The 12,315-nt window shown below is 52.7% G+C and overlaps 1 protein-coding gene across 2 annotated transcripts; it reads left to right on the forward strand.

Moving 5' to 3' along the window:
- The first annotated feature begins 54 nt into the window (after positions 1 to 54).
- Positions 55 to 11,437, forward strand: LOC112837771 (kelch domain-containing protein 3). 2 transcript variants are annotated; one of them, XM_025890372.2, is made up of 15 exons: positions 55 to 210; positions 2,549 to 2,761; positions 2,939 to 3,115; positions 3,275 to 3,390; positions 3,573 to 3,644; positions 3,774 to 3,987; positions 4,065 to 4,151; positions 4,284 to 4,392; positions 4,519 to 4,592; positions 8,788 to 8,935; positions 9,557 to 9,623; positions 9,698 to 9,802; positions 10,159 to 10,233; positions 10,345 to 10,462; positions 10,906 to 11,437. In XM_025890372.2, the coding sequence occupies exons 2-15, from the start codon at positions 2,608 to 2,610 to the stop codon at positions 11,040 to 11,042; spliced, it is 1,653 nt and encodes a 550-aa protein (XP_025746157.1). In that variant the 5' UTR covers positions 55 to 210; positions 2,549 to 2,607; the 3' UTR covers positions 11,043 to 11,437. The 2 variants fall into 2 exon arrangements, with proteins under 2 accessions (XP_025746157.1, XP_025746155.1); XM_025890370.2 differs by lacking the exons at positions 8,788 to 8,935; positions 9,557 to 9,623; positions 9,698 to 9,802; ... (1 more) ...; positions 10,345 to 10,462; positions 10,906 to 11,437 and adding exons at positions 4,715 to 4,793; positions 6,081 to 6,712 and having other exon boundaries at positions 56 to 210.
- The last annotated feature ends 878 nt before the right edge of the window (positions 11,438 to 12,315 follow it).

Raw genomic sequence — 12,315 nt, forward strand, 5'->3', positions numbered from 1 at the left:
TCACGACTCTCCGGAAACCCGTGGACTACAAGTCCCGGTAGGCCTCGGGTACGTAGCTCTGACTGCACGTGCGCACACGGCTGCCCGCCGGAAGGACCGAGCCTGGCTGTGTTTATCTCGTTGGGGACCGAGGTGTCGGTTGGCGCGCAACGGGTTCTAGACTGCAGGCAGCGCGAGGACCCGCGGCCCCGCCCCGGCCCGGCCTGGCAGGTAGCCCGGGATGGGTTAAGGGACAAGGAAAATAGGAGAGGCTGGGGTCGCCCATACCTGGCTCTGGAGTCGTGGGGGAGGGGCCTGAGTGATGAGGTGGGGGTGGGGAGGGAACTAGGGGGATGATGGGAAAGGAGAGTGTTAATGGGGAAAGAAGGGCTGGGGGAGGATGGTGAGGAAACGGGTGGTGGAGACCTGGTGCCTGGCGGAGGCACTGAAGGGAATTGGAAGGAAGACTGGGCTATGAGGAGAAGGGGAAGCTGAGGATGATGGAAGAGGGGGGGGGGGGGGGGGAGGGAAGGGGGGGGGGGGGGGTCTAGTTTGGGGGGGGAGGGGAGGTTGGGATGACTGGAAGAAGACTGGGATAGCGTCATGTAGAGTGAGGACTATCCCTGGCCGAAAGGGGTCAGTGAATATTAGCTTTTTCTCCCTTAGTGGAAGAGGGAGAATGGAGGGCTGTTGGGGTGGAGCTTGGTGCGGTGGGAGAAGGAAAAAGGAGAAAACTGCAAAGCTCTCAGGAGATCAAGAAGGGCCAGAAATGGGGAGTGAACATTGCAAGAGACCAGGGAGGGGGGTATGTACATGAAGGGGATGGAAGAAGCTTGAGAATGCAGCAATGATGAAGGATCCAGGAGACCCAGAGATAAGCAGGGACCCTGAGACGGTGGGGGCTTTTCTCCATGAGTTTGAGTTGTCCTTGTGAAAAAGCTACGATTCTGTCCACCTTTGGATGGAATTGCTTCTCTCTTCCCCTGTGAATTCTTTACTTTACCTTGACATAGTTGAAGGGGGGGAGTAGAAGCTATGAGGGAAAATGAAAGACTCGAATTCCTAAACCCTTCAACCTCCTATCTCCCCGCAAGCCCAGATCCAAGATCTGTTGGATTGAGGACAGGAATAATGAAGTGAGAGTGGCTTCCTGCTGGGGCTATTTCAGGTTTGGCAGGCTGGCTATTTAAAGCATGGGATGGGGAGTTGAGGGAGGTTGAAGGGGGAGGGGGGTGGCGAGCCAGCTGAAAGCCACGTCTCTCTCTTTCGAGGGGCCTCCCTTACTTGCTTTTTCTGTGTCTGAGGCTCTGTCAGACTCTTCCCTCTGCGAGGGCTTCTTGAACAGGGAGCAGATGATCCACTCAAACCCAGCAGGTGCCTGCCAGCGAAGGCAATACCAGTTGTCTGACAGAGCCTTCGAATGTACCCATTATCTCTAGGTTGGCAGGTCATGCCTGGGTCTATTTATTATCCTGCCCAAGGGTGTTTTTTGTTTGTTTGTTGCCTTTTTTTTTTTTTTTTTAAGATTTATGAGAGAGAGAGTGTGAGCATGAGTGGAGGGGCAGAGGGAGAGGGAGAAACAGACCCCCGATGAGTGGAGAGCCCGCTCTCTATCCCAGGACCCCGAGATCATGACCTGAGCCAAAGGCAGATGCTTAACTGACTGAGCCACCCAGGCGCCCCTCCTTTCTCTTTTCTAATGCACCCCTACCCCATCCCCATTTCAGGGATCCAAGTGGGAAAAGAGCTGCTAAAATAGCTTGTTTATTTTTACAATAGCAGGGTTGGGGAAGTAGTAGGAGGGGAAAACCCCTCCTCTTCACTCCCACCCCCTCAGTCCCCGGCAGACACATACCTTTTTGGCTTGAGTTCCTAGTCTTGGCAGGATACCAGGCACAGCTGTCAAAGGAACTCTGAGTGCCTGTGAGGGGCCCTGGATGACCCTGATGACAACAGCTCAGCTTGACAGGAGCTGCCTATGAGGGGCTAACCATCCATGGATGTCCCTGCTGTGAATCAGTCCCACCCTGTCCTGGATAGGGGGACTGTTTCACTCTAAAGGTCTAAAAGCTTTTCTGCTTTGCCAGCTTTCAGTGGACCGATTGGGGTTGGCTGGGCTATTAATAGTCCTGAGTATTTTGAGATCCCTTTCCCCACCTTAAAGAGCAGAGATTCTTAGAGAGGTGGCAGTAAGCGGAGCAGAGCCCGAGAGACAAGAGAATGCACTGCCTTAGGAAGGAGGATGGGGGATGGGGGAGCGGGGGAGCACTTGGAGCTTGTGCCAGGCCAGGGACACGATGGGGCCTCCATGAGTAAATGAGGATGACCGTGCCGAGCACTTGATCAGCAAATTCAGAGCTGTCAGTCAGGTCGGAGCGGCCCCACCCTTCACTGTTGGAGAACACGGGGCCAGGGCAAGCTCCCTGACCTCTGCCTCTCCCCTGGGCCACGGCCAGCCACCTGAACTTTGGAGGGGTGGTGTGGGAGGGCCACCAGGGTGACACTTGGAGTCACGGTGAGCCAGACAAAGGCCTTGCCTGAGGAGCCTGTGGCCCTAACTTGTGTGCAGGTAGCAGAGGCAGCAGGCCGTGCCGGGGGGGCATGTTGCTGTAACCAGTGACCCAGGGGATGTTACGGTGGACAGTGCACCTGGAGGGCGGGCCCCGCAGGGTGAACCATGCTGCAGTGGCTGTTGGGCACCGGGTATACTCCTTCGGGGGTTACTGCTCTGGTGAAGACTATGAAACACTGCGTCAGATTGATGTGCACATTTTCAATGCAGGTAAGCTAATGCTGGGACCATCCCTGGGTACCCACATCAGGGAGGGGAACGGGTAGCTGGATGAGGTTTGGCGGTGGTCCTCGTGGCCAGAGGGGATGGGGGAATGAATATCTGGTTTGGGAAAAGGTGAACAGCCTGGAGGGAGCTTTCCAGGGCTGAGCAGATCTGTGCCCACAGTGTCCTTGCGTTGGACAAAGCTGCCCCCAGTGAGGCCTTCCATCCGTGGTCAGGCTCCTGTGGTACCCTACATGCGGTATGGACACTCAACCGTGCTCATCGACGACATGGTCTTCCTTTGGGGCGGGCGGAATGACACCGAAGGAGCCTGCAATGTGCTTTATGCCTTTGATGTCAGTGAGTATGGGTCTCAGAGAGGCTGTATTCTGCCAAATGATGCCTCAGGGAAGTGGGTGGGGAAAGGTGTGGGCTGAGGCGTCTGGGAATAGGGCACCCCAGAGTCGAGGAGGGGGTGTCAGAGGTTGCTTACCTGGCCCATCTGCTTCTCTCTTTCAGATACTCATAAGTGGTCCACACCCCGAGTGTCAGGAACAGTTCCTGGAGCCCGGGACGGACATTCAGCTTGTGTCCTGGGCAAGACCATGTACATTTTCGGGGGCTATGAGCAGCTGGTATGTCTGGGAGGAAAGTAGAGGTTTAGGGTGGGCATGAGAAAGAGAAAGGGAAATTGAGGGTCGTGGAATGGGAGGCTTTGACTTGTTTGTAGGTTTTGAGGGGACAGGTGGAGGGTCAGAGAGTGACCACTGATCCCATCTTTTATTCCTTTCTTCACTTCTTTTTTCTTTCCACTCAGGCGGACTGCTTTTCCAATGACATTCACAAGCTGGATACCAGCACCATGACATGGACCCTTATCTGTACAAAGGTCTGCTCTTTATAATTTCTCCCAGATCCTTACCCTCAGTTGAAAAAATCATAGGAAGCTCAGTGAGAGCAGATCCCCTCCTAGCCACCGTGTTGACCCCCTCCCTCTCATCTCTCTGCTCCTGCCCAGGGCAACCCTGCACGCTGGAGGGACTTCCACTCGGCCACAATGCTGGGCAGTCACATGTATGTCTTTGGGGGCCGTGCCGACCGCTTTGGGCCATTCCATTCCAACAACGAGATTTACTGCAACCGCATCCGTGTCTTTGACACCAGGACTGAGGCCTGGCTGGACTGTCCACCCACTCCGGTGCTCCCGGAGGGCCGCCGGAGCCACTCAGCCTGTGAGTGTCTGTTTGTCCCTGTGGGGCTCCCCTTTCTGCACGTTGTCCTCCCACTCCACGTTCCTCTCTCCTTCCAGTTGGCTACAATGGGGAGCTGTACGTCTTCGGTGGCTATAATGCAAGGCTGAACCGGCACTTCCATGACCTCTGGAAGTTTAACCCTGGTACAGAGCACTGCCTTTAGGGGGAAAACAAGGAGCGATTGATGGGGGAGGGAAAAAAATGCTAAGAGGGTGGGGGTGGAGAGGATATCTGGACTGGGCAGATATTAAATCTCCATATACACTTCTCTTCAGTGTCCTTTACCTGGAAGAAGATTGAACCGAAGGGGAAGGGGCCATGTCCCCGCCGGCGCCAGTGCTGCTGTATTGTTGGTGACAAGATTGTTCTCTTTGGGGGTACCAGGTTAGGAGGAGAGCGGGGAGGGCTCAAGGAAGGGCCCAAGTCTGTAACTGCATGGGAGGCATTTGAGCAAGAGGGTCTCATGGGTAGTCTTTCCTCTTTCCTTCATCTTGTTTTTGATTTCTACAGTCCATCTCCTGAGGAAGGTCTGGGAGATGAATTTGACCTCATAGATCATTCTGACTTACACATTTTGGACTTTAGTAAGTACACGTATTCCCAGAGTGCTGCTGCCACAGGGTCCCTGGCTTTGGGTGGTGACATTCAGGACTGGACCCTTTCCTTGCCTCTGACCATCTCCCTCTCCGTGACTTCTCCTTTAAAGGCCCTAGTCTGAAGACTCTTTGTAAACTGGCCGTGATTCAGTATAACCTGGACCAGTCCTGTTTGCCCCATGACATCAGGTACAGTGAGTGGTTGGAGAGCAGGGCTTGGTTGAGGGTGAGTGGGCAGCACAGGCATGATCTGATGAGCTTGGTCTCAGTATAGAGGGGACAGAGGTTTTTGTTCTGCTGGAGATGTAGTGTACTTGTGGAAAGTGAGAGGGAAGGAGATTCAATTCTGCCCCAGTTATCAGTGGGTAAATTATATGGGGGGAAGAAAAATCTGGTGTTTCAAACCAAGCTCAGAAGCATCTTTTTTTTTTTTTAAATAAGAGACTTTTTTAAAAAGAATATTTTATTTATTTATTTATTTGAGAGAGAGAATGAGATGGAGCATGAGAGGGGGGAGGGTCCGAGGGAGAAGCAGACTCCCTGCTCAGCAGGGAGCCCGATGGGGGACTCAGTCCTGGGACTCCAGGATCATGACCTGAGCTGAAGGCAGTCGCTTAACCAACTGAGCTACCCAGGCGCCCTAGAAGCATCACTTCTTGAGTCCTGAGCCTATTCGGTTGTTTTTAGCATGCTGAGAAAGTTTGATTAAATTTTCAAAGAAAGTTAGCTGCGAAGTACCAACAAGTTTAGGAATCTTTGGATTATATTAGTTCCAGAATTAAGGGAGGTTCTTCCTAGCTACTTCCTTTGAATTCCATTCTTAGGTCCAAATCAAGCACCAAAAGTTATTTGGTGTACAATTGTGTTTTCCTGGGTCATTCTGGACACTTCCCTCTCCTTGTATCAGTTCAGTTTAACTCTTACTTGCTGAGAGGGTGTGTGTTCAGCATCTGGTGACAGTGTACAAGGCATAAGGAGGTACTTGGTAAATCTTTGTAGAATGATAGAATTGTCAAAAAGAGAGGGGAAAAGGATTTAATTTTTATGTGGTGGGAGGGGCAAGGAAGGCTTCTGGAAGCCTAGGAGAGCTGAGTCAGGCCCTTTAAAGGGATAGGAGTGGAGAGCAAAAACAGGCATTCCTGGTTGGATCTGAGCAGAGGATGAAAGGTAGGTTGGGAAGTTTACTGAGCTGTGTACACAGATGATTTTTTCCAGGTGTTGGGCACAAGCACACATAAACATAGACAGGAAGTCTACATGAGCTTGCAGGTGGAGGAGTGGGTGATACTGGATTTGGTGGTGGGTGGGGCCTGATTGTAGGGCCCTAAGGAAGGAGGTGGCTGTGGGTGGTTGAGCTCTCAGATGTTGAAGGGACTGGTGTGTTCGTAGCTTTGAGCAATTCTGGCCTTGGGGGTGGAGGCTACCCCCCCATCTCATGCGTTGAGTCCTTTCTGCCTGTCATTGTTGGCCTTCCAGGTGGGAGCTGAATGCCATGACCACCAACAGCAATATCAGTCGCCCCATTGTCTCCTCCCATGGGTAGGAGAAAGTTGCTGCCGCCTCCCTTTCCTGAGCCTGCTATTCTCTTCACTGCCCCTTCCCATCCCTCACCTGCCTGCCCCTTTGGACCCTGGACTCGGTATACCTCTGCGTGGAGTTGTTGGACTAGAGGTGTTTCCTGTGCTGTGAACTCAGTGGGGAGCTGTAGGGGGGAGGGCGAGATCCCTCCCCCCCCCCTCGGGCCGAGGGCCCCTTCCCCTTGGTGCTCTGTCCCATACACCTCCTTCCAACTGCTCCTGGGCCTCTGCTCTGCCCCAGGCCAGCCAGGCTCTGCTGGGAAGCGAAGGAAATGGGGAGAAGGGAGAAGCAAGCAGTGTCTGAGCCTCAGGAGCTTCCCCCTCAACCCTTGTTTCCACCCCCTCCGCTGCTTGAGCCATGAGCATCCATTGGGAGCTGAGAGGAGTTGCAGCTGTTGCCATGAAACCTCCTTCTCCCTGACCTGGGGAGGCGAGGACCAGCAGATAATCCCACCCTTCCCTGAGCTGTTGCTGTTCCCTGGCACTCCCAGCCAGCTCAGATTTTATAAAAATGAATTAAAAAGCTCCAAACGTGTGATCTGTTTTTGTGGAATACAATGGGGGTGGATGGCAGAAGCTGTGCAGAGGGGCAGGATGCTGAGGTTCTGGCCTCTCCGCTGGGAGCAAAAGGAAACCAAAACCCACCAAGGCCCGGCCCTAGTTTCTCTTGAGCGCGGAGTCCAGCGCCATGCGACAAAAAGGTGGCGACATTACCTCGAGTGGGTGCCCGCCAGCGCGCGGGCCCGGCCTTTTCAACGACCGAGTTGCGCAGACGCGGCCTCCGGGTGAGGCCGGAAGAGGCGGGGCGGGAACCGCTAGGGCGGAAGTAGTGACTTTCGGTCCCGCGGCGTCCCACGAGCCGATGCCGAGAGAGAGTTCCCGCGCCGCGGCGGCCGCCGGGTCTCCCCGCGGGACCCGGAGCGGCGGAGAGGACGCCGGGGGCCTGCGGGAGGGTGAGGGCCCGGTGCCGGGCAGAGGCGCGTGGGGGGCGGGGAGAAGGGCAGGTGGCGGCGCAGTCACCGTGAGACTGCCAAGTTCTCTGAAAAGGCCGCCGACGCATTGGACAGTGAGGGGGCGCTTCCAGGGTTAGGAGATCCTGGGCAGTTTCTGAAAAGGAGGATGAGGGTTTTCCGCAGGGAGAAAACGCGTGTGTAAAAGTACAGTCAATCAGGAGAGGCATGGGTTGCTGGGAAAGGGTTAGTAGGTCAGGGTTCACCAATTTCAGAAACATTTGTTGAACATCTACCGTGTGCAGGCTGTTCCAAATGCCGTTCTAAGCTGCTCTAGTTACAGCGGTGAATAAAGCAATCAAAAACTCCTGTTTTCGGGGCGCCTGGCTGGCTCATTGGCCAGAGCATGATCTCGGAGTTGTCAGTTCAAGCTCCGCACTGGGGGTAGAGATTACTTAAAATCTTAAAAGAAATCCTGTTCACATACCTTTCAGAAAGGGTGAGCAAAAAAAAAAAGTAAAAAAAGGCAACAGAGCACGGGATTGTGTGTTTTTTAAGGGTGAATTCTATGACATGTGAATTATATCTCAGTTTTTCAAAAAGTTTATAAGGGCTATGGAGAGAAAGCAAGGGAGGGGTTGCAATTTTAAGTAGTCAGAGAAGACCTCACAGAGAAGGTGACATTTGAGCAACAGTTTGAAGGAGCTGAGGGAGCAAGCACTAAATATATCTGGAGAAAGTTTCCAAGCAGAGGCAATATCAAATACAAAGGAACCGAGGCAGGAACATAGACCTTTTTGCTCAGGAACTGCTGGGAGACCAGTTGACTGGAGGGGACTGGGAAGGACATGAGATTGGAGATCACATGGGGTCTTTCAAAGCATTGTAGGGCCTGTAGCTTTTACTCTGATCAAGAGGAAGCCATTGAGGAGTTTTGAGTTCTGGAGTGATGTGATCTGAAGCATATATATGTGGAAAAGAGATGGGAGTGATGAGATCAGCTTTGCATTTTATTTTCTTAATGATTTTATTTATTTATTTGACAGAGACACAGTGAGAGAGGGAACACAAGCAGGCGGAGTGGGAGAGGGAGAAGCAGGCCTCCCTGCCGAGCAGGGAGCCCGATGCGGGGCTTGATCCCAGGATCCTGGGATCATGACCTGAGCCGAAGGCAGACGCTCAATGACTGAGCCACCCAGGTGCCCCTCAGCTTTGCATTTTAGATGCCTCTGTCAAACCTGAAGTGGGAAGCCTAGCTTTGGGAGGAGACGGAGATTGGGAGACCAGGTAGCAGGCTAGAGCACTGGGTACGGTGAGAGGTGCTGAGAGTGTGAAGCAGAGCACTGACAGTGGTCATTGAGCAAGGGAACCTGTGGGGAAGCCTGTGGAGACATGATTCAAAAGAGAAGATGACTGTGGCTTGGCCCACCTCCAGCCTTGCAGTCCTTCGCCAGGTGAGGCCCCAGGTGGCTGGAGTGGTTGGGAAGTTAGGTGTCAGTGTAGCACCATTATGACCTGTGCTGCCTGGGGCCTGTAGTGATTGGTCTGATGCGGGTATTGGAAAGGGTCAGTTACCTAAGGAATGAGGGTGGGATGAGGTCTTTAAAGCACTGGGAGATGCTTTGCTGAGTTGTGTCCCCACCCCTCTCTCCACAGACACATCTAACATGTCATTTGAAGAGCTGTTGGAATTGCAGAGCCAAGTGGAGACTAAGACATACAAACAGTTGGCAGCTGGAAACAGTTCTAAGAAGCAAGGTTCTAGACCACGTGTCCAAAATGCATGTGCTGCAGATAAGCACAGGTGAGGAGCAGGGCCTGCTCCAGGAACTGGAGAATACCTGGGACCTTGGGTAGGTGTCTGAATTCTTAGGTGGGAGGCCTTTGATCATGTTTGGAGACCCTGGGGCGCCTCTGTGGCTTGGTAGAGCATGTGACTCTTGAGCTCAGCGTTGTGAATTCGAGCCCCACATTGGGTGTAGAGATTACTTAAAAATAAAATCTAAGGGGGTGTCTGGGTGGCTCAGTTGGTTAAGCATCTGCCTTCGGCTCAGGTCATGATTCCAGTTCCCTGGGATCGAGTCCCACACTGGGCTCTCTGCTTGGCGGGGAGCCTGCTTCTCCCTCTCCCCCACTTGGGCTCTCTCTCTCACTCTCTCAAATACATAAATAAAATCTAGGGCACCTGGGTGGTTCAGTCAGTTAAACTCTTGATTTTGGCCCAGGTCATGATCTCTGGGACGTAAGATCGAGCTCTGCATCAGGCTCTCACACTGGGTGTAGAGCCTGATTAAGATCTTCTCCCTCTCCCTCTAGCTCTCCCCCCTGCTCATGCACATTCTCTCTCTGTCTCTCTCAAAAATTAAAAAAATAAAATCTTAAAAAAGACTGGAGACCCTAGACATGTTTTTTAATTTCTCCGTAGGCCTCTGGAAATGTCAGCCAAGGTCCGGGTGCCATTTTTGCGTCAAGTTGTCCCCATCAGTAAGAAGGTGAGGAGGAGGCAGGAAGAAGTGTCTCAGGGGATCCGGAACAGTCCTTTTATACTCTCTCATTCTCTCCAAAGGTAGCCCGGGACCCCCGCTTTGATGATCTGTCAGGGGAATACAATCCTGAGGTGTTTGACAAAACGTATGAGTTCCTGAATGACATCCGAGCCAAAGAGAAAGAGGTTTGGAACATGAGACTGGCTCATGGGGATTCCGAGGGGTGGGAAACTAGGGTACAGGTTAGTCAGAGGGGGACAGGGAGTATGGTGGGGGGCAGATTTATTTCTCCTTGACTGATTTAACTCTCCCTAATTTGCTTCCTGTGTTCAAATCCTGGCTCATTAGTTGACTAGCTGTGTGACCATTGGCAGGTTCCTTAACTTCGCTGTTTTCTAATCACAAAAAGAGGTAATAATAATGCATATCTCAGAGTGTTATTTGCATTAACATGTGTGAACCTCTTAGAATAATGCCTGGCACAGAATTACAGTTAACATGTACAGACCGCTAACCATCATACTCATTTTGCACTGTGGAGCTGGTGAAAAAGCAGTTGAAGAAGCACCGTTCGGGGCAGGAGCATGAGAAACTGCACCAGCTGCTTCAGAGGATGGTGAGTGGGTCAGAACTGCAGGTGGGTGGTGGGAACAGTTCAAGGCAGTCAGGAGGTGATTCCCAGTCCCTCCTGCCCACCCATCTCACCCACCTCCTCTTGGCTTCTCAGGAGCAGCAAGAAATGGCACAGCAGGAACGCAGGCGGCAACAGGAGCTGCGCCTGGCCCTGAAGCAGGAGCAGAGGGCTCGGGCCCAGCAGGGCCATCGGCCATACTTCCTGAAGAAATGTGAGTGGGGCACAGCTGTCTCAGGCTGCTTACAGGGACGGGCTTGGGTGGCCATGGAGGCAGCATGCTGTGTTGGGGGTCCGTGAGCTCCCTGAGGGAGGCAAGAAGGCTGGATGCCATGGGAAGTTGGAGGAAAGTAGAAATGGTAGGGAGGAGTTATTTGTAACTATTCTCCTATCCCTAAGTATAGATTACGAGCAAGGAGTGTTGCTTTTATCTCTCTCCTGCCTCCCCTCCATATGCTGCGCTGGGCACATAGAAGGAGCTCACACTTGGTGTAATAGAGAAAGCAGGGGATCATAGAAAAAGTCCACGTGCTGCACTTGCCAGTGAACTCCAACCAAGTCATGTATCCCAGCGTAGCGGTTGAGAGGTACAGACCTGGGGAAAGGGAAGTGTGCCTCCTCCTTTGCTTACCAGCCTTCTTTCTCCCTGTCCTCTAGCTGAGCAGCGCCAGTTGGTCCTAGCTGAGAAGTTCAAGGAGCTAAAACGCAGCAAGAAGCTAGAGAGCTTTTTGAGTCGAAAGAGGCGCCGAAATGCAGGCAAGGACCGGAGACATCTCCCCTTGAGCAAAGAGTAAGGAACTGTCCTGAGCTCTGCCACTGCCCCAGTGAGAAATGGATCTGTGGGGACAGACCTGGGCTTGGCCTGTTCGGGTTCTTCTCCATTCAAAGGCAAGGATCATAGCTGCCCTTGAGCTAGATTGGCTCAAAGACGACTGGAGGGCTCTTGGACTGCCCCAGCATTGGAGAAGAAGAGCAGCTCAACCTTGTGCTATGCGACACTTCTTCCGCTTGGGTCTGGTTCATCATGTCCTCATGGCCTCCCATCCTTGCTTTAGACCAGTGATTGTGGTATAGAAGAGAAAGGGCCAGTGAGTGGTCTTAAGGCTGGTGAAGGCCATGAAGTCCATGCATGGCTCCTCGGGCTGGGACTTTATGTGTAAGAGCCAATTTATAAACATTCCTGTCATTCTTTTTTTTCTGCTTTTTTGGTGGGCTTTGTGAGTGGCCTAGAACTACTGTTTCAGTGGGGCCACTTGTGGGGGCTGGCAGCAAACATAAGGCTCCCACAAAGAAGGAAGTCAGATCAGAGACTCCTCCTACTTCAACCTCAAAGAAGACACAGTCATTGAAAGAATGAACCACTCCCACAACTCACCTACTTAGCTTTGGTTTTGGATACAGGGGGAGGTAGGGGGTGAGGACAAAAAGTTTCCCCCGAGGGGCGCCTGGGTGGCTCAGTCGGTTAAGTGTCTGCCTTCGGCTCAGGTCATGATCCCAGGGTCCTGGGATCGAGCCCCACATCGGGCTCCCTGCTCAGCGGGAGGCCTGCTTCTCCTTCTCCCACTCCCCCTGCTTGTGTTCCCTCTCTCGCTGTGTCTCTCTCTCTCAAATAAACAGATAAAATCTTAAAAAAAAAAAAAGCCCCCCCCCCCGTAATGTGTCAACACAGCTGGCTCTATTTAATACTATTTGGGTCTAGAGTTTGGATTACCTGTGTAGACTGGAAAATCCTCAAGCTAATAATTCAGTTTGAAGTGGTCTCAGGTTGGTAGTGCTCCCAGGCACCTGGCAGAAGCAAATGTAATCTTCTCTTGAGGTTTGTACTTTAAACCCAAGCCTCAGGGCGCCTGGGTGGCTCACAGTTGGTTGAGCGACTGCCTTCGGCTCGGGTTGTGAGCTGGAGTCCCGGGATCGAGTCCCGCATCGGGCTGCCTGCTCAGCGAGGAACCTGCTTCTCCCTCTGGCCCTCCCCCCTCTCATGTGCACTCTCTCTCTCATTCTCACTCTCTCAAAATAAATAAATCTTTAAAGAAAAATAAATAAACCCAAGCCTCAGGGAATTCCTTC

This window comes from Callorhinus ursinus, unplaced genomic scaffold (genome assembly GCF_003265705.2).
Source record: "Callorhinus ursinus isolate GAN/ISIS: 27379988/994484 unplaced genomic scaffold, GSC_fseal_2.0 scaffold22, whole genome shotgun sequence".
Classification (NCBI taxonomy): domain Eukaryota; kingdom Metazoa; phylum Chordata; class Mammalia; order Carnivora; family Otariidae; genus Callorhinus; species Callorhinus ursinus.